Here is a 20,575-nt window from a genome sequence, read left to right on the forward strand (position 1 = left end):
AATAGTTACCACAGTTACTTAGCAAGTTTTCTTTTTGACAAATACATTATGTTGGTAATGATCGAAATTACTTTAAAAAAACTAATTAATCTATCTGTAATCTTTCGATAAGTTATTCTACATAGTATGTCAAAAATTGTGTAGACTTTCCTGACTAACTTCTTATGGTCAAATTAAAGATATTATGCGTACAAAATAATTTTCACGCACCATTATAATTTTACGTGTCAGTTGTTATGTCAAAAGTAAAATTTTTTGGTTCTTATAGGTGTGTACTTTTGACATGAAATCATTTTGTACGGACTATGAATTCATTATTGAATTAACTTATCGACAGATTACACATTACTAATTATTAGTTTAGGCTATTAGGATATTGTATTGTTTGTTTATGATGCATTTTAACTGAGAAAACCAATGGCTTGGTAACTCACATAATCGTGCCACCAGCAACAAAAAAATACAAATATGGTGGTGCTCTTCTTAGTTGAAATGCATAGTAAGTAATGTTTATTATGAATATTAAAAAAAACTCGTAAATTTAACTCCTCACGCGCTATTTTAACTCTTTGTGTCAATTTTCATGTCAAAATTACGATTTTAGTATTTTATATTACTATTTTAAATTACTTATTTTAAAGGTAAACTGTACTTTTAATATGACAGTTGACTCATACAGTTAAAATGGCGCGTGAGGAGTCATTTTTTACGAACTATATCTCAATTTTGGCAAGCGAAAGTATTTTATTCTTGTTTTTTTTACTGATTGTTTAATATATTAAGTATGTACATTCTTATTTTACTGTTGATTTTTAGGGTTCCATACCTCAAAAGAAAAAACGGAACCCTTGTAGGATCACTTTGTTGTCTGTCTGTCTGCCTGTCTGTCAAGAAACTAGCTGATGCCCGCGGTTTCGTCCGCATGGATTTAGGTTTTTAAAAACCCGTGAGAACTTTTGATTTTCCAGGTCAAAAAGTAGCCTATTCGTAGTTGGCAGTAGCCCGTCCCCGAGATGCAAGATATTTCGGTACCTGTAAAAACATTTAAATGCATGATTCTTTAAAAACCCTGTAGGATAACCACGATTTAAAAATCCAATTCCATACAACATCAGGGCTGAAGAGTTGGGTCCTCGACAGACAGAGAGACTGTTAGACAGACGGACAGACATACAGACAAAAATTTTAAAAACATGTAATTCAGTTATGGCACAGTTCAAATAACCATATGAGCTTAATTTTAGCTAGTTATTTTGAATTTACAGACAGACACTTCAATTTTATTTATTAGTATAGATATGTACATAGATTTAATGGGTATGAGATGAATACAGCAGGAATACGACGCAGAGTGTACAACTTGTCTTTTTGTCGGTTTCAGTTCGGAGCGTTCCAAAGTCCGCGTGTCCTTCTACCAAGGGGTGCGGCCGCAGTGTCTGTCCCCGCCGCCGGTGCAGTCGGAGTCGCACATACTCTACGCAGATTTGCTCTCTGCAGCGGTCAACGTCGACATGGCAGACCACACTATGTATAATAGACAAATCAGGTATGTAAATCTATTAATTATTAGCTAGCTAGCTCTGAGCCATTTGTGCAAATTTTCAAGTTAGCACACATATGTAATTGAGTTGTCAAATCAAGACCGTCCATATCTTAGATGAATGATTAGGTCCATATGCAAATAATATCCAAAATCTATATTATATAAAAAAGGAAAAGGTGACTGACTGACTGACTGATCTATCAACGCACAGCTCAAACTACTGTGAGTAAAACTTACAGGTGAAATTGTAGCCTTATTTATGGCTATTCTGAACAAAAGTCGTGTACCACAAGCAATCAAACTATAGGCATGTTGTCCGTTGTTTTATAGTAATATTGACTTATCAATTCCCATCAACCAATCAACTCATATGTCAACCATCAACTCCATATCAACTCACATTATACTTGTTTGGTCTATTGCATACTACGTAAAGATCGTTGGTCCATATAAATTAACAGTATTACGCCTTGAGGCCTGTTTTCTTACTTGAAGACTTTACGCTCAGGGCTCACATATCAATTAAGCATTAAATATGCTTAATTGATATGTGACGCTGCAGCATAGCATAGCATGTACACAGTGTAATTTAAATCACAGCTAATGGTACTGAGCACAAATAATTTTTAGTGTTCGCATCCTCTTCTTACTAATGTAATCTGAAAAAAAAACAGACAGTTCGACAATGTTAAATTTAATTTAGAGCCAATGACATTCTAAGCAATCAAACCAAGTGATTTTAATTGCCAGTCGCGAGCCTATTGTTTAAATTTGTAATGTATAAGTCTTTAAATGTAAAATTCATATTCCATCCTTTATTGGCAATATTAAAAAGAAAAAATGCAGATACTCTAAATTGAATTTACAGAAAGACAACAGAATTGGTGCCATTGTGGATTTAAATTTGATTTAAAATAGGGCCTTTTGTGCCTCATAGTCATTGCTCATGTATAGGTATTGTTGTATGTACACATATACACAAATTGTGACCTCACTTCAGGCGACACAATAAAAACTGCATTTGTTGATTAAATTGTAAGGCTTTTCATAGAGTTGTAATAATGTAGCTTTATAGGCTAACGTATTGTGATGCAAGCTGGATATACCTAATTTTATATTTATCTAGAACCAACAATATTAATGTACTACATAGTTGAATTATTGGTTTACAATAAAACAAGAATATTTTGAGGCGAATTGTTGTAGCCTTTGCTTATAACATGATGTCCAGTGGCATGATTGGTTTTTTAGCTTGTGGAACGCGATTTTTGTTCGGTATAACCTTACTAAATCAATGCCTAGAACTAACATGGGATTCTGACAATTTTTGCTGATACCTACTCTTTTCCTGAAATTCTCTGAAATTGGCTTCAAAATTTTAAATCTAATCCATATATTGACTGGGGGAACTCTCCTACCGCGGAATGAAGTTAATATAGCGCTTTCTCTACCTAATCCCATACAAAGACAGAGAGCGTTCATTCAAATAAGTTAGTATAGCTATCTCTCTGTAACATACCCATACAAAATGATAGAGCCAAACAGAGAAAGTGCTATATTAACTTCATCCGAATATAGGGTACTTATAGTGGATTAGTCAATCCACTGGCAAAACCATTTTTTTGGCTTTAGAATGGTTTAGATTCAATCAATCGTAACGCGCACGCCTCTAGCCTCCATTATAATGGTAACTGACTTATTACGTATTCTGAAATGTATAATGATGGTCATACTCTATTCTAGTACTGAGAGCGGATGGGATAACCCATTTCGTCCAGACGGCGACCTGAGCCGCGAGGCGGATGAGATTGTTTCCCTGATTAAGGGCGGGAAGCCCATCACGCCGACGCCGCCTATCACAAATCAGATACCGATTTGTGACGAACAGGAGGAAAAAGTGCATGCAAACAATGTTAATGTGAGTATCACATTTTTTTGTTTAAATATTTGCAATTTGAAAATGATTAATCCTGATTAATCAGTACTATAGTCCGTACAAAATGACTCTTCACAGGCCATTTTAAGTCTATTGGTCAACTGTCGTGTCAAAAGTACGGTTCACCTTTAAAATAAGGACTAAAATCGTTACTTTTGATCGAACCTCTGTCCCGGATCGAACCCCCAACGCGCCGACATCTTAACCACTAGGCTATAACCGCTTTTTGCCAGATCTAGATATTGATGGGCTATTTATCATTAGTTTGTATTATCGGCTCCGCAGGCTAGTCCTCCAGCCACGCCACAGACGAAGGTGGTGAGCCCGGTGCAGCAGAAAACCGCCAACGGCACAAAGAACGGCACGGCGGTGCCAGAGGTGCGCGTCGGACCGGTCGAGGTGCAGCGCTCGCCGCCGCAGGAGCCGCTGCAGCCCGAACATGTCACCATCAAGAAGAAGCAGAAGTGCAAGTGCTGTGTCATCCAGTAACGCCCCGGCCCCACCGCTCAGCCAGTACACACTATGCTTTCCATTATCTAGCATACTCCCAATATGGTGTTTACTCGGTGCTATATCATTTCCCAATCGTTTCCATCACAAGAAGTACCTAAAAGTCATGTTCAAATTACTTATATCTCCGGAAAGCCTATGTGTTCAAACGTTTTAAAAATTTTCAAATTATTATCGCATTACAATAAAAATTACTGTTTTCTGGCCTGTACTTTTGCGTACTTCGATATTTATAAGCGTGTTTTTTATTATTCACAGTTGCATTTTTAATGTAACGGTTTTTGTTTTATCTGTTATTACTTTGTTTTATAAGTATTCGTAACAGTTATACTATTTGCGATAGGGTACAAAGTTTTATTATTCAACTAGTCTGGTGAGATGAGACGGTTTTAGATTATGATTGTTCGAGCTGTAAAGATACAAAAGCCCACCACTTAATTTGATTTTATTATTAATTCCTATAATTTTTAAAGAGAATCTCAGCAAGATTACAACAGTATAATATTAAAGAAATCTAAAAATAAAAAGATATAATTTATTGAAAAGATTTAAAACTAATATTGCATTTTATTAATGTGACTAAAATCAGATCACTTTATCATAAAAAAAACAAATGTGAGGTGTTAAAATATCATAATAATTTTGAAGATGATAATTTATTTTAAAACTGTTACTGAGTTAGATAATGTTTAAATACATAATTTTAAATGTATATTTTTATATGTTTATTTATAAAAAAAGTATTATAATCTTTAAAATATAATAATTTACCTAGAACTTAGAAATATATCAGCGACAGTAATAGAATTTTCACTTGTGTGTATGTATGCTTACAGTGTCGTATTTCAAACTTTCTGGATATTGTCAGCTGCTGTGAAGGTTGTACTGAGATATAAGAGCAGTAATGATCTCGTATATTTGATTTTATTATATCATTAAATATAGGACCCTGTGGTGTTGGATTTAAGACTGCTTACTCAATATAATATTTTGTAGCCCCTCTCTATAGTATTTGAAAGTACCCCCTTTCAAAACGAAATTAATTGCTACACTTTTCGAAAGTACATACTATAATAAATTGTATGCCCATTTCTTAGCTGCAAGCTTGCGTCCAATAATATGGTTATGTACATAATATTGCTAAGATTTGGTGTTACTTCACTGGCCAATATATGCTATATATTATGTATAAATCAACTTATACTGTATGTATGATATAATAATATCTTCACATATTTCTGTTATCAAAACTCGGTGGCCAAGTAGGGTGCTTGTAGACTTAACAAGTGGTTAGTGACAAAATTATTTATTACCAAATTATTACTTAGTTGTTCCTGAAGTCACCTCGAAAACTTGCGTGACAGCTACCTTTCCTATTGTTTTTAAGAAATAGACTAAACCAAACTTAATTGGGCTCATACATTTAGTCAACAAATGTAACAATAGTGTTATATTAGAGGATATTATATAGATAGGGAAGTACTTGGAATGGTGTGCTGGAGAAAACCGGGGTCGATTTCGTAAAGATAAAAAAAATATTGTAAAAATTGTAACAAGATTAGGTTGATCCTTTATATCAATGTTTCCTCAGTTAGATAGGTGAATAGAAAGGTAATACATATTTAAGACAGTTTATTATTCAGGTTATTTGTTATATGTGGTTATTTTAAAAATAAATTATTTTCATTCTTTAGATACCATTTTTAGATGTAAGCGTCAGTGAAATTAAGGCAGTCCGTCGGTAATTGAATATTTAAAAAGAAATTGTCTGTAATAGGTATTTAAAGTAATCTTTGTAAGAGTTGTCAGGTGCAAAGACATGCAATAATTTTGTCTGTAGACGGAGCATCGCTTTATAGAACTTTCTTTTTAATAATAATAATCAGCGCTTTGATGCGATGTTACTGAAAGCTGAAAAAGTCAACGCCACAAGTTTGCATTAACAATGTTTAAAATAACTTAGGCAGATATATGAGACAAGCGATGACCTCGAATATTTTTGTGTAATTGTTGCAGTGGGTGATCTTATAATGGTAGTGTAGTTAGTTTTATAATTTATAATGCCTTGTGGTGGCGATTATACATATTTAAGAACAAAAAAGAATCCATATATTGTACACCCTGGCAGTCGACTATAGTAGATAAAATGCACCTAGGGATTAAGTCCTACAAAATAGTGGCTGTCCTTGAAGTTTCATATGTATTCTATTACAAAGTTATTAGTCCGGTGATTTACCAAACATGCTATTTTTTTGCTATACTGAAAACATCACCAGATTTTCGATTGGGGAACTGTTTTAGTTTTGTCTCATTTTGTGTTAAGCATGATTGCAGCTTGTTAGATTGATTGTTATTTTGATTTTATCATTTTACGTTGATATTGTTTTATTTAAGTGCATCTATGTGGGCACAAAAGATTCGGGCATAATAATTTATATATTCAGTGATTATAAAAATATTTATTATTATTATTATTATTGTATATTATGAGACAGTGGGAGCAATGTCATTTTACAGGTGCCATTTCAAAGTGAATATATTATTTTCTTTTAAAACTGGTGCTTTTTTCTGCTTTTAGTACATTAGTTATGAAGGAATGAAGGGCCCAAACATTTTTTTATAATTATTCGCAGCAAGGCTTTTTATTATATTAGTGTTTCCATATCTATTAAGTACCGATAATTTTATAAAGTACTTTTGATTTAAGGATATTATAATGTTATTTTTAAAAATGATTGACTCATATTCACGTAGGTGTAAGTTGAACCGATGGCAGCTATATAACGAGATTCGTCCGGACTGCATAAAGGTGGAAGTTAGTTCAGTGAAACAAGAAATAAAAAGCGGCCATGATTCGATTCGCATTCAAAGCGTGTCTAGTTGAGAATCCGCGGCCATAGAGCGAACAAAGTTGACGTGAAATGCCATAATGCTTCCCTTGGTAACAACAGTTAATGTGCGTACTGAGATTTAACGTATTACTGTCGACTGGCGTTAAATATAATAGGTTCCTTGATAATGTTTTTTATTTTCTAATAAAATACTGTCATTAAGGATCAATATATTATTATTATTATAAAAAAGTGAAAATTCGACGGCTTGCTTCATTGAAAGAATATCTAAGTTAAAGTTTTACTTCACGACATTAGACCTAATGTTAATTATTATATTCTTGTTTCCAATATTTTACAGTGTATTAGATGAATAATAGAAAACTGAATCTAAAATGACATTATATTTGTATAAAATATTTACTTTCTATTATTATTACTGTCAATCAATGAATATGTACAAATCGATTACATTGTAATTATTTATATTAAATCTTTAAATACGAATTGGTTCTTTATTTTCATTTTAATATTTATAACTTTAATATTTAACCAAGCACTGCTTATGCTGTTGTCTTGTCACCACTATATAATGCGTATAAAAGACTTATCCCGTGATAAAAAGTAGCTTATGTCCTTAAGGCCCCGAGATGTAAGCTAACTCTGTAACAAATTTCATCAAAATCGGTTGAACTGTTGGGTCATGAAAAGCTAGCAGAGAGACAGACAGACTTTCGCATTTATAATATTAGTATGGATCATATCCAAGCAGAGTGGAGCTGAAAACATTGAATAGACCAACCTAAAATATTTTAACTTATTAGTCAAAAGTAGTCAAATGAAAATATTACAATAAAACTTAAAGCTAGCCTTATCTAATTACTATATAAATCATGACCGCGTGGAATGGTGCCAAGAATACTGGCTGCATTTCCGCGCTGGACAGCCAGGCTGATCCGTTGCGCAAAAAATGAGCCAGCCCTTCTGTCACCAGATGAGGCTATTAATCACGGTCAAAAGTAAAAAAAACTTGTAGGACAGTAGGACGATGGTACTATCCATGGTCAAATGGTTAATAATCTAATTGGTCTGCTGTTCACATCCGCTGCAGCCACCCTTAATGTGAAATTGGGTATTTGACTCTTGACTTGATTATATAAACTAGGATAAAAATAATGACGTAAACTGAAGAAACTAATTAAATCGATCAAATAACAAAAAAGTTATAAGCATTTAAATATTTCTGATTAGACAGAGATAGCGATACAGCAGTTTGACGTCACACCTACTAATGCCATAGTAGCTTCGTGCGGTTTCATACAAATTTTCGTTTTGCGAGAAAGGGATAGAAGACTCCAAAATTAAAATGTCTGTAACTTTGTAAATCTTTGTTGGATTTTAATATTTTTTTTCAGTGTACGCCATTATATTTATCCTAGTTTATAATAAAGTAATAATATTTATCAAATTCAAAAGTAGGTAAATACCCAATTATGTTTTGAGGTTAGTATCGATTCTATTTTTTCTAATATGTAGGTATATGAAATAAATATAAAAAGATTATTTAAAAATAAAAGTCTCATGTGGAATTAGATGTATTTTTATAAAATTACATTCTGATAGTTTAAATACTAAAGTATAGATAAATACAATAATTTGATATGAATTTATAGCACAATAACTTTACCAGCGAGAATATTAATAATAGAATAGGCCTAGTTTTTACAAAATAAGGGAATTGAAATTTTTATCTACAACCCACGCTCACTTAAGCGCATATTGGTAGACTTCAGGCACCTTTGACAACATTTTAGAGAACTCTCTCAGGCTTGCTGTTTCCTCACGATGTCACCGTTAAAGCAAGCTATATTGAATTATAAGTATGAAAACAGATTGTTACGGCGGCCGTGCGGTTGACACTGCGGGCCGCGACGCGCGCGGCTTGCAGTCCCAACCGTGACGCGTAGCGAGCCGACTCCCTGTGAAAAAGGACCCCGGATGGGTTCGAAACTAGTCTGGCTGACTAAATACGTATAATAGCCGTAACAATTTATATTCATCACTCACGATAGTTTAAACGTAATTACTTAAAACGCACATAATTAAAAAAAGTTAGAACCCTGACTTCCCCAATTTGAGGCCGAAGTCTTAACCACTCACCGCTACAAATTATTCAAGTACGGTGCCGATTCTGAGCGTAAGTAAATTTAAGAGTATTCGCATCCTCCTCTTACTAATGTGATAAGAAAAGGACAGACAAACCTAATTTAATTTAGAGCTGTCAAATCCTATGACTTAAGTTGCCAGTCGCGCCTATTGTTTAATTTTGTAGCATGCACTAAAATTTAGAGTCTTAAAATCTAAAATTCATTTTCTGTCTTTTTTTAGCAGTATAAAAAAGAAAAAAAAGATTCGGACGAATTGAGAACCTCCTCCTTTTTTTGAAGTCGGTTAAAAAGAGGCTGATACTCTAAATTTAGTTTGGAGAAAGACAACAGAATCGACGTCAATATTAATATAACACATAAATTTTAATGTAAAGCAATCTTATTATTACATTTCTAAGGTCTTAAATCTTAATTATATTACGCTATGAAATATGTTGCTTACGATACTAATATAATTTGTAGAAGTAAAAATAAATGAAAAATAGTAAAAATCTTTGTAAAAGAGTCTTAGATAATTCGATAGTTTATTTTATTGGGAAATATAATAATATAGAGTATGTTCTTATTACATTAATGGTCTGATGGCTTAAAATTTGAATGTTCGCATAAATCGTAAAATTAAATGACTCAATGTGAATATCGGTTGTACACAATCTCTAACATAAACTAAATAGTATAAATAAATATGTATGACGTAGTTTTAACAAGATTTATTGTAAAGAGAGTTTTTACTTTACCTACTTTGTCCCATCAGGTCCCATCAGGCCCCTATTACAAAGCCTCCGCCGTCTGTCTGAACCGTAATTGGCAATAGAGAATTGAAATTTTTATAGAATCTGTCTTTTTATTTTTGCTGTAACAACAAATAAAAACCTGAACCAAAAAAATTGACCAATTTTTTTAATTACAAACTTATTAAAACGAAGTTCAAATTACATAACGCACACATACAAATTCACTCTGCCATGACAGTGAACGTCACCGTCGTAAGCTACAGTGTTTAACCAATCAGGGTTGTTCATTCCGTTGTGTGACGTTAGTCTAAATTATATGAAAGCGCGCAGAATGGCGGCGTTTAAATCTTCGGAATCTGTGCAGCTTTAAATAATTATTTTTCAAGTAATTATTATATGACGCGTAAAATTTAACTGCTCACGAGCTATTTTAACTTTTTGTGTCAAATTTCATATCAAAAATACGATTTTGGTCTTTATTTTAAAGATGAATCGTACTTTTGACATGACAGTTGACCCATAGAGTTAAAATGGCGCATGAGGAGTCATTTTGTATGTAGACAATAATTGAATTATAAAATGCATGCACCTGCCCTATTGATAAGGCTAAAGTAATATCATATTTAGTCTTTTCCGCAGGAAACATTATGAATACTGATTTACTTTAGAGTTTGTGTACAATAGAATTAGCACCAACGTCAAAATAAAATCCCAAAATTAAATTACGTCGTCCACCTCTGTTCATTATGAACCGAGGTGGACGACGCGGTGGATTTAAAAATAAAATTGAGAAAAGTAGGTAGGTATGCAGTATAAAAAGTTAGTGTACAGGAATGGCGTACATTTTAGAAAGAGACAGAGAAAATAGATGACGATCGGACGGATAGGTTATGTGTAAGGCCCGATATCCACCATACCTATCATATTAATTAATTAGATATATCATGAAAAAAGTATAACAATTATTTGAATAGTCTGCTGAACACACCTGCAGCCATCTTAATTCTGGTGGATATCGGACCTAATATTGGGATTTGGGGCTACGAAAGTAGAACAGTCTGCATTATAGACGATTTTATGCGTAGATAGACTAGGCGACATTTAAGGGTGCCTTCCACTGTAGCGCAGCGGAGCGGAGATGTGTTCAGTCGACCAATCCGATTTTTGATAGATGACATTATAATTTTTTCTATTAAGAATCTGATTGGTTTGCTAAACACCACATCTGCTCTTGAGGATACCGGCCCTAAGGGTACCTGTCCACAAATGCAATAGAAGTATTGGCGGTACTTTTAAGTCATTTCTAGTAAATTAAAACTACCTGACTATTCATAAGCACTTGTAAAAAGTTTACATGAATAAAAAACATTCTATTCTATTCTATTTACAGTTGTTCTACTTTCGCGTCACAAATCAAAATAAAAGAAAATATTGTTAGTATGAATCACTTATTAGTAGTAAGACTTAAATACAAAAAAAACACAGGAACAAACTAACTGCTTTATAAACTAATGTACATCCATACTAATATAAAATATACTAAACCTAATTTTTTTTAAATTAAACATCGTCAAAACTATGAACTAGATATTTCTACGGCTTTGTTTAGTATTAATGACACATCCATCGGTGGAAAACTTTGCAGCAACTTCACGTTTGACGCGAAATCGCCGCTTAACAGGTTTTTTCTTACTAATCTGCAAGAAAAACGAAATTTTAAGTACAAAGCTTTGGGTGTCGAAAACGCATCCGATTAATTATTTATTATTCTCAAACTGATCCTGTAAGGTTTTTGAGGTTCAGTCACTTCAGCCGCGATGTCGTCTCATATTACAATACTGACATTTCGATAGCATTCCTAATAATAAAATTAATTTTGTATTTTATTTTGTACTTACAATATCATGGCACAGCAAATGTAAATAAGGAAATTGAAGCGTTGCGGGTCTGCGAACAGCGAGTCCCAGATCCTTTCTACATCCGGCAATGAGAACTCTTGCGACAACAATAAGGTCAACCATCTGAAAAATGATTACATGCCAATGGCGTTGATTATGATGTTTTTCCTTAAACTAAATTCTGCATCTTTTTCTTTTTAATATTGCTAAAAAGGACCGAAAATGTATTTAAAATTTATAGACTCAGTGCACTTTACTCGTACTTTACACAATATAGGCTCCACGACTGGCACCTAAAGTCACGAGTTTTGGCGGTTCCAAATTAAATTAAGTTTGTCTGTTCTTACCAATGCAATAAGAAAACTTATTACATTGGTAAGAACGATGCGATAACTTAAACCGACAGACAGACAGATAACAAAGTGATCCTATAAGGGTTCCGTTTTTCCTTTTGAGGTACGGAACCCAAAAAACCATTAGATGTTTGGGTCCCAAGTTGCTGGTGGTACCAAGTCGTTTTATTATTATTATTATTAATTATTAAGCCTTTATTTTCCTTATCAATTAATATTTTTTACAGTTTCTGAATCTATTATAATACCTATTCTAATTATATTTGTTAGTATGTTAAACAGTGATAATATGTTGATGTGTATGTGAGTGTGTGTGTGTGAGCGTGTGTGTGAGCATGTGTGTGCGTGTATAAGCGAAGCGTATTGTATAAATGTGTGCGTGTGTATTTATGATTGTAGGTGTTTGTAGTTGTGTTTATTTGTGTTAGTAAATTAGTAGTTATTTACATATTAATTTAATTTTTTGCACATTTTCGTCTTTGTAAGTATATTTACATGTTTTTGATAAGGATCCCTCATTGGGTATAGGCCTCCTCCAGTTGGTGCCAAGTCGTTATTGCCATGTTATTGGCACTCACCTAAAACTGTAGTACTGTGGCCTCAACTCTTGCTTTTCCAGCTGCTCTGATACTTCGGGACCGTTTTTCTTCACACACTCGCACAACTTCGTCATCATATAGTTAATGCCGCTCTCGGTTTCATCTAATGTGCGTATGAAGAAATCCCGAATTTCGGCCATCAGGTTCGTGAAGCAAAAGAAACAGTCTGCTTCTGCGAATTCTGCAAAATAAAAAGACTTTTTTTAAAGAAAATCTTGCTTAAATAATAAATTCATAGTAACTATAGCTGACTCTCGCGATTTCATCGGCGTGGATTTTAGTGTCTAAAAATCCCGCGGGAACTTGAGCTGAGTTAAATATCTTGTAAAATTAATTATTATAAAAAAGATGTACATCTTAAAACCTAGACAGGATTGAAATTTGCTAAATGGAAAAATTTCAGTTTGAATGTAGTTATTGTGCAGTTGACTGCGCGCCGCAGTTCTCGAGCATCCGCGCTACCTTGACATTTAGTTTCTTACCCCGGTATTCCTTATTGGAGTCAGATGCGAAGGTGTGGTAGATAGGTCCGATGATCTCGTTCATGCCCTGGACATAGCCCTGGCCGGGGTTGAGCTTGGCGTAGAGGAATAACATCCGTTCTACGACTTCCCAGTGCGCTTCACAGCCCTCGTTCAGTGGCGTGTAGTCACCACACGTTAAACTATCAGACCGACGGATTTCATTGCTCAGCTGTAACCAAAAAATCGTCCCCACTTATGGCACTAAAAAGTGGACACTGACAAAGACCTCAGGGAGTTATGAAGAGGGCTGTCTTAGAAGTTTCTCTGAACAATAAGATTCAAAACGAAGAGATCCGTAGGAGAACCAAGGCCACAACAAGGACAGAGCCAGAAAGTTGAGTTGAGTTGAAGTAGAGACAGCGAACAAGTAAACTTAGGGTGAGGCGCTCTCCAGCAAGATGGACGGATGATAAATATATAACCAGTGCAAAATTCCATTGTTCTAGCCTCTAGGTCAAAGAGATGTATCTACCCTATAGATTTTAATTCCATTGACGAGTCTTGACAGGCAGACAGGCAGACGAACAGACAGACCCGTGCTCTGTAGTGAGCCGGCGATGGGTTTATCATAATGATGATGAATAAATAATAATGTCTGCCCCATTAGTCAAGTGACTAGAATATTCCCTAGCAGATCATCAGGTCATGCGTCCTGGGTAGGTCAAGAAAAGATATTGGGTTTTCCTGTCAAGAAATTCGCAGTCGCAATAATATGGAGTTGGAAAATTAGTGGTATTATATAATGCAATAGAAAGTGCACATATACGTTTTTTTAAGTTGATAGAAGAATGTTAAATGATACTTAAGTGGAAGTAAAACGGTTACCTTAGCAACACCAAGGCCTCTTCTCTCCAACGTGGAATATTCTAGAACTGACTGCTCAACCCGCTTATGTAGGCGCTTCACGCCATTGCTGTTCACAATCTGAAAAGAAATTTTTACAGTTATCATTAATAGAAAAAGAATGATTTATTTTTCAAATAAACTTTTTCGACATTGTCAAAACTGTCCCACATTATAGGGCTGCTGAAAGAAATATCTTCAGTAGAGTAAAAAACGCAACAGGTCATAACCCGATTCCCATCTCGACCTGTCGCGTACTATATCGCATACTATCGCGTACTATAAGTTGTCTTTTGTGCACTACTTTTCTTTTTATACAGTTTTAAACTAGCTTAAGCTCGCTACGTCGTCCGCGTGGACTACACAAGTTTCAAACCCCTATTTCACCCCCTTAGGGGTTGAATTCTCAAAAATCCTTTCTTAGTGGATGCCTACGTCATAATAGCTATCTGCATGCCAAATTTCAGCCTGATCCGTTCAGTCGTTTGAGCTGTGCGTTAATAGATCAGCCAACCTTTTCATTTTATATATTTACATTAGTACATTGAATAATTAAAATCACTACTAATATTATAAATGTGTATGTGTGTGTGTTTGTCTCCACTTTTTAAAATACAATTGTAAGAGATTTGCCGATCTGAAGTTTTATAATATCTTTGATTTATTAACATAAAGACTTACTTCAGGACAAGGGAATTCCGTGGCAGATTGAAAGAAAGAGATATCAGGGCACAGTCTCCTTACATCTTTGTCTATTTGTAATAGAACTTCGTTGTCTTTAAAGTATGTGCTCCAAGAACTGTCTGGACTTATGTTTAATGGATGATCAGCCGGCCCACCTGGCGATACTATAATCTCATCTGCAAAAACAACGACAAAAACATAGGGTAATAGCTTGATGTTTCTTAATAAATAAAAACTGTTGTGTGCCGCTCACACACAATAGAAGTGAAACCTTCAACACTATGAGATGTCCCGGGCATCATCTAGTTAATTATGATATTGTTAAGTACCAAGTTTTAAAATTATTTTTCACTTCTCATGCTTGTAAAGTTCTTTTTTATGCGTGGGTGTAGGACGACGCGACGTAGGGAGTGGACCAAAATTGCTTTAAAAGTCTCTTGTGTTACTATGCACTTCGTGTAATTTATTTTTGTAAGCCATAGTTGGTGTCGCGTTAAAAGGTCTCCGACTTTGATCTTGTGCAGTAGATGCATATTTGGCGTGTCGTTAAAAGGTCTCTGATCTTGTACCTACACAGTGGCTGATTTGCAGTGGATGACACTAGAGATTTATGGTAACTAAAGTATAAATTAATATGAAGCACTATATGTATTCTATCTCATTATCCTGCAGACTAAATGTATATAGTCCGCGACTGGTTGAGATGGCAATGGGGGTAAGAGGTATAGGTAGACGCCCAGCCCAGCACACCCGCACGTCACCCGCGCTCACGTCGTGTTGGTCTCTTTTTAGGGTTGCTTTTTTTGGGTTCCGTATCTCAAAAGGAAAAACGGTACACTTATAGGATCACTTTGTTGTCTGTCTGTATGTCTGTCAAGAAACCTACAGGGTACTTCCCGTTGACCTAGAATCATGAAATTTGGCAGGTAGGTAGATCTCATAGCAGACATGCGGGGAAAAATCTCAAAACCGTGAATTTAGGGTACAACTGTACTACGGAACCCTCAGTGCGCGAGCCTGACTCGCACTGGGCCGGTTTTTTAGTTATTGATTCTACTTACTAATAAATTGTCGATAAAGTTGACGTTTCTTAAGTAAGGTGCTCTGCCAAGCATCTTTTTCATGAGGCATGTAATGGAGTAAGATTTTCCACACCAGTGACCGCAATCCTTTTTCTTCCGGCACACCTAATACATAAATTAAAGATTTTGTATTAGAGAACATGTATTATACATTAAACACATAAATTATCATGCATTAAAGATTTAAATTATATATTCGTAATATTATATTAAAACGAGATTGCCCACTTTCTTAGTTCATGTTATGTATGTCATGTTTAGTAGTTCAAAGTTCATGTTTAGAGCATTAATAAAGTCAAGGCTACTTTTGACTGACACTGCAGCATAAAATTTGTCATTTAAATGAACTTTTAGTGTGATCTTTCAAGTTTTCTAAATATATAAAAGTGAATGTATTTATGTTTGTTCCTTATACTTTCCCATATCATTAATCAGCCCCCTGATTGTGTAAGAATAACCATTTCATGGCTATCGCAATCGTCAAGAATTCTGCCCTTTGATTGGCTGTGAAAAAATGTAAACAGCGAATCAACCAATCAAAGGGCAGAATTTCTTGACGATTGCGATAGCCATGAAATGGTTATTCTTACACAATTAGGGGGCTGATTGCAATGAAACTTTGTTTAGTTGATATCGGGATAGCCTAGTGGTTAAGATGTTGGTCTTCTCGGGGTTCAATACCAGGAATGAACCTCCAACTTTTTGGAGACATGTGTGTCTTAAGCAAATAAATACCACTTACTTTAACAATGAAGGGAAACATCGTTAAGAAACCATGCCTGAGAGTTCTCTATAATGTTCTCGAAGGTATGTGAAGTCAACCTGCACTTGAGGAGAACAATTCTTAGTAGTGAATCTGCGATGGGTTATTGATGGTGATGATGACTGTCTATGTGCAATAGGTGGTCTGTGAATAGCATTGCAACGCATGCCAGGCATTAACTAGTACTCTATATTATTCATTCAAGGGCAACAAGACACTAATTTGTACTTATTTAAACATTTTATTGACATCACTACTGCACTGCTGTGCTATAATTACAAAGCTGTTAACTACGAAAAATATTTTTTAAGCTATCTCCAAAAAACATGGGAATTTTCAAAAACTAATGTTCCTAAAAAAGTATGCTACATAGTTTTTTTAGTTAATTTTTGGTTTGGTCGTAGTAGTAAACTTTTTAATATATCAGTTTTTGTTAAATCCCATATTTTTGGCTCATGAACTTTTTTCACAGTTACTTTTTAACCGACTTCAAAAAAAGGAGGAGGTTCTCAATTCGTCGGAATCTTTTTTATTTTTTTTTATTTTTTATGTATGTTCCCCGATAACTCAAAAACGCCTAGATTTGAAATTTTGAAAATTATTTTTTTGTTTGAAAGGGTATACTTCAAAGTTGGTCCCATTTCAATTTGGTGAAGATCTGATGAACATCTTCGAAGATAGATACTGGAACTCCTCAACGGATAAGAGTAAATTGCTCGCGATCAGTGTAATAGCTTAGTAAACAGTAGACTTTTAACCAGTCATAGCATAATTCCATGGGGCCACTAAAAATTGTGAAATAAAAATTTTTTACAAAAAAAATAAAAACCGACTTCGTTACACAAACACTAAAAATTGAAAAATAATTTAATTTATTACCGAATATATTATGTATACAAGAGTTAATATAGTTCCATAATAATATTTTTTGGGGTCGGTGCCAATGAGGTGCCATTGTGGAGTCCCATAAAAATATGAAGTCTAGACGATTCGCGCAGCTAAAGCTAATTGGCACCGGCACCAAAAAGTATTATTATGGAACTATATCAACTCTTGTATACATAATATATTCGGTAATAAATTAAATTATTTTTCAATTTTTAGTGTTTGTGTAACGAAGTCGGTTTTTATTTTTTTGTAATTAGATATAGGTACGCAGTATAGCAGTCTTATAAGTGGGAGGACTGGGGCTTGATTCCTGAGAAGGATTTGGGTATTTATGATTGTCTGGTTTAGTGGGAGGTTATGTTTTTCTAGTCAATGTATTAAAAAAAACATAGAATATTACCATTAAATGCCAACTTCTGTAGTTGTTCTATATTAATTACATCTTTTTCAAGGAGATCTTCGAAAGCTTTGATTCTGCAAAGATTTTAATTTTTATTAGAAAGTATATTAAAAGTAAACAATTTATATTATAACTACATATTATACTGCTATGAAGTGTCATAGCTCATCAGTCTACACTTAGCTGTTTAAAGTTTTGATTAATAACTAGTTGTTAAGAGTTTCTTAAAATATTTCCTGTGACTTATTATTACTTAAGGCCCATCCATAGTCCATTAGAATTATGTAGATAGGGCAAGTAAGCAAAATAACTATTAAATATTTTGATCTACTCTACTATCCATATCAATTAGTTATCCTAAAAATATATGAAACTAGCTGATGCCCGCGACTTCGTACGCGTGGGTTTAGGTTTTTAAAAATCCTGTGGGAATTCTTAAATTTTCCGGGATAAAAAGTAGCCAATGTTCTTCCCCGGGTTGCAAGCTATCTCTGTACCAAATTTCGTCAAAATCGGTAGAACGGTTCAGCCGTGAAAAACTAGCAGACAGACAGACAGTCAGAGAGACAGACACATTTTCGCATTTATAATATTAGTATGGATTGTGGATGTCTCTGCTGCCTTTTCACGAAACGCTAATTAGGTACATATTTACTTTATTTTGACGAGAGGTATTTTGCAACCTGGGGACCAACAAGCTCTTTTTGGCCTAGAAAATCAAAGAGTTCTCAAGGGATTTTTAAAAACTTAATTCAAAACTAAGTCGCGGGCATACAACATCCTAAAAGGAAAACTAACATGTCAACACTCAACTGAAACCACTGGGTTTAGAAGTTTGAGATTTTGAATATAAGATCACTAGAAAGCATTTTAAAAATTGCACCCGAGATGCTGCCCGAGTTAGCTCGTGTCGTTTGTCAGGGGGTGTATTTATTTATCATTCATACCTGGCTTTGTGGAGACTCATTCTTCTACGTTGCTTCGAGAAGTAGATTGGTTTTAAAAACCACTGACGAATAAGAGATAAAAATTTAAGTAAATCCAGTGTTGGGCCTTACCAGGCAAATACATAAGTAAAAAGAAAACAAATTAAATTAAATTATTAGAAAAACAACCGAACCCAACGATCAGAAAAAAGGCCGAATACTATTACGACATGGCTATTTTGGCACTTGACTTGAATGACATTGACAGGGGGGCGTAGTTGTTGAACAAAGTCTGCCAGCAAATAAAATCTCCTCAATTTTACAGAATATTATATTGAAAATACCAATGTTGAAAATCGAGTGCTTTATCTCATTTTAACTGAATAAGAAACTGGGAAAGCCGTCTCTGTTTCCAAATGCGAGATAGAATAATAACAACCATTTATAGGCTATGGACTTGCAACTTATCATGTTTTCCTGCTCAAATAGTTACTATATTTACCATTTAGATGCAAACACATTAATTATGCTGTATATATTATCAGGATATAATAAATTATCGTGATGTTATGTACATATGGAATGGCTCTAATATTTATCAAAAACAGTGAATTTCAGATTTTATACTTAGCAACACCGCATAAAAGGGGACATCGTGACACTTCACAAGATGGCGGCGTTAGTTCCGATTTTGCCCACGCGCCAAAGAGCCTTGTCGCATAGGCCACAGAGTATTTAAACTGACCATGACACTAATCTTACTCTATGGGCCGAACCACTGGACCACAGAAGACAAACCCCGCCTCTATACGTCTTTTTAACTGGTTTTACTGCTCTGGATTTTAGCGTTTTTTCTCTTCTTCTGGCTTTACTTACATAGATTAGCCATGTCATGTTTGTTTTATATTAAAGTTTAAAGTTAAGAAAACTATCATGAAACTATAGATAAAATTGGAATAATCTTTCTTCCCGAATATCTTGTAATAATATTCATATTTTTTATTTATTTAGCTTAAATAGTTTGAATTCGGAACTCTACCGAATTGCGCTTAACAACACAGCACGGCTATCCATATCAGATTTTTACAGCGCTGCGAGCGCTGTAAACGCCATTCGGAGTAAAAGTTTTAAAAGTTAGGTTTTTTGTCTTCATATTATAAGGCGCGAATTGACTGTTCGTTTTACTTACTAGATAAAATGAGTTCAAGTGAGGATAGTTTGGAATTGCACACCTCCTAATTTGAGAGAGGTAAGTATAATTTATACTATTTTAAATAATTTACTAGTTTAATTTTTTTAGAAAAGCACTATACATGCCTCGACCGGGAGTGCCTTTCTGGCCCCGTGTTATAGACGTCCTCGCTAAGGCTCGGCCGTCTAACTCACACTGGACCAGAAAACGCTTACTTCCCGGTCTCGTGCAGTATAATGTTCTATATCCATATATTTATTATTAATAACTAGATGATGCCCGCGATTTCGTCCGCGTGGATTTATGTTTTCAAAAATCCCGTAGAAACTCTTTGATTTTCCGAGATAAAAACTAGCGTATGTCCTTCCCCGGGATGCAAGCTATCTCTGTACCAAGTTTCGTTAAAATCGGTTGAACGGATGAGCCGTGAAAAGCTAGCGGGCAGACAGACATACAGACAGACACATTTTCGCATTTATAAAAGTACTAGAGGATGCCCGTGACTTCGTCCGGGTGGATTTAGGTTTATAAAAATCCCGTGGGAACTCTTTGATTTTTCGGGATAAAAAGTAGCCTATGTCCTTCCCCGGGATGCAAGCTATCGCTGTACCAAGTTTCGTCAAAATCGGTTGAACGGATGGGCTGTGAAAGGCTAGCAGACAGACAGACTGACAGACACACTTTCGCATTTATAATATTAA

General features: G+C 34.7%; 2 protein-coding genes across 3 annotated transcripts in view; one reads left to right on the forward strand and one right to left on the reverse strand.

Moving 5' to 3' along the window:
* LOC117995301 (uncharacterized) overlaps positions 1 to 4,151 on the forward strand; it is a 52,710-nt gene extending 48,559 nt beyond the window's left edge. The window contains exons 4-6 of one of the 2 annotated variants that reach the window (XM_069509100.1): positions 1,382 to 1,546; positions 3,287 to 3,461; positions 3,744 to 4,151. In XM_069509100.1, coding sequence (XP_069365201.1) covers positions 1,382 to 1,546; positions 3,287 to 3,461; positions 3,744 to 3,968 — 565 coding nt within the window. In that variant the 3' untranslated portion in view covers positions 3,969 to 4,151. The remainder of the gene's footprint in view (positions 1 to 1,381; positions 1,547 to 3,286; positions 3,462 to 3,743) is intronic. The other variant, XM_034983295.2, reaches the window with a different exon arrangement.
* Positions 4,152 to 11,153: 7,002 nt separating this feature from the next.
* On the reverse strand, positions 11,154 to 18,895 carry LOC117995392 (TBC1 domain family member 13). Its single transcript, XM_034983406.2, has 9 exons — positions 18,704 to 18,895; positions 17,757 to 17,830; positions 15,685 to 15,810; positions 14,621 to 14,799; positions 13,922 to 14,020; positions 13,055 to 13,265; positions 12,552 to 12,753; positions 11,621 to 11,743; positions 11,154 to 11,419 (listed from the first exon to the last, which is right to left on the reverse strand). Exons 1-9 carry the CDS (start codon positions 18,721 to 18,723, stop codon positions 11,299 to 11,301), a joined length of 1,155 nt encoding a protein of 384 aa, XP_034839297.1. The 5' UTR covers positions 18,724 to 18,895; the 3' UTR covers positions 11,154 to 11,298.
* Between the last annotated feature and the right edge of the window lie 1,680 nt (positions 18,896 to 20,575).

Source organism: Maniola hyperantus, chromosome Z, assembly GCF_902806685.2.
Source record: "Maniola hyperantus chromosome Z, iAphHyp1.2, whole genome shotgun sequence".
Lineage (NCBI taxonomy): Eukaryota > Metazoa > Arthropoda > Insecta > Lepidoptera > Nymphalidae > Maniola > Maniola hyperantus.

Coding starts and splice junctions, on each gene's coding strand:
- LOC117995392 (XM_034983406.2), bottom strand. CDS start 18,723: ATGAGTCTCCACAAAGCCAG. Junction 13,266..13,921: donor GAGGCCTTGGTGTTGCTAAG/GTAACCGTTTTA, acceptor TTTTGGTTACAG/CTGAGCAATGAAATCCGTCG. Junction 12,754..13,054: donor CTCCAATAAGGAATACCGGG/GTAAGAAACTAA, acceptor TTTATTTTGCAG/AATTCGCAGAAGCAGACTGT.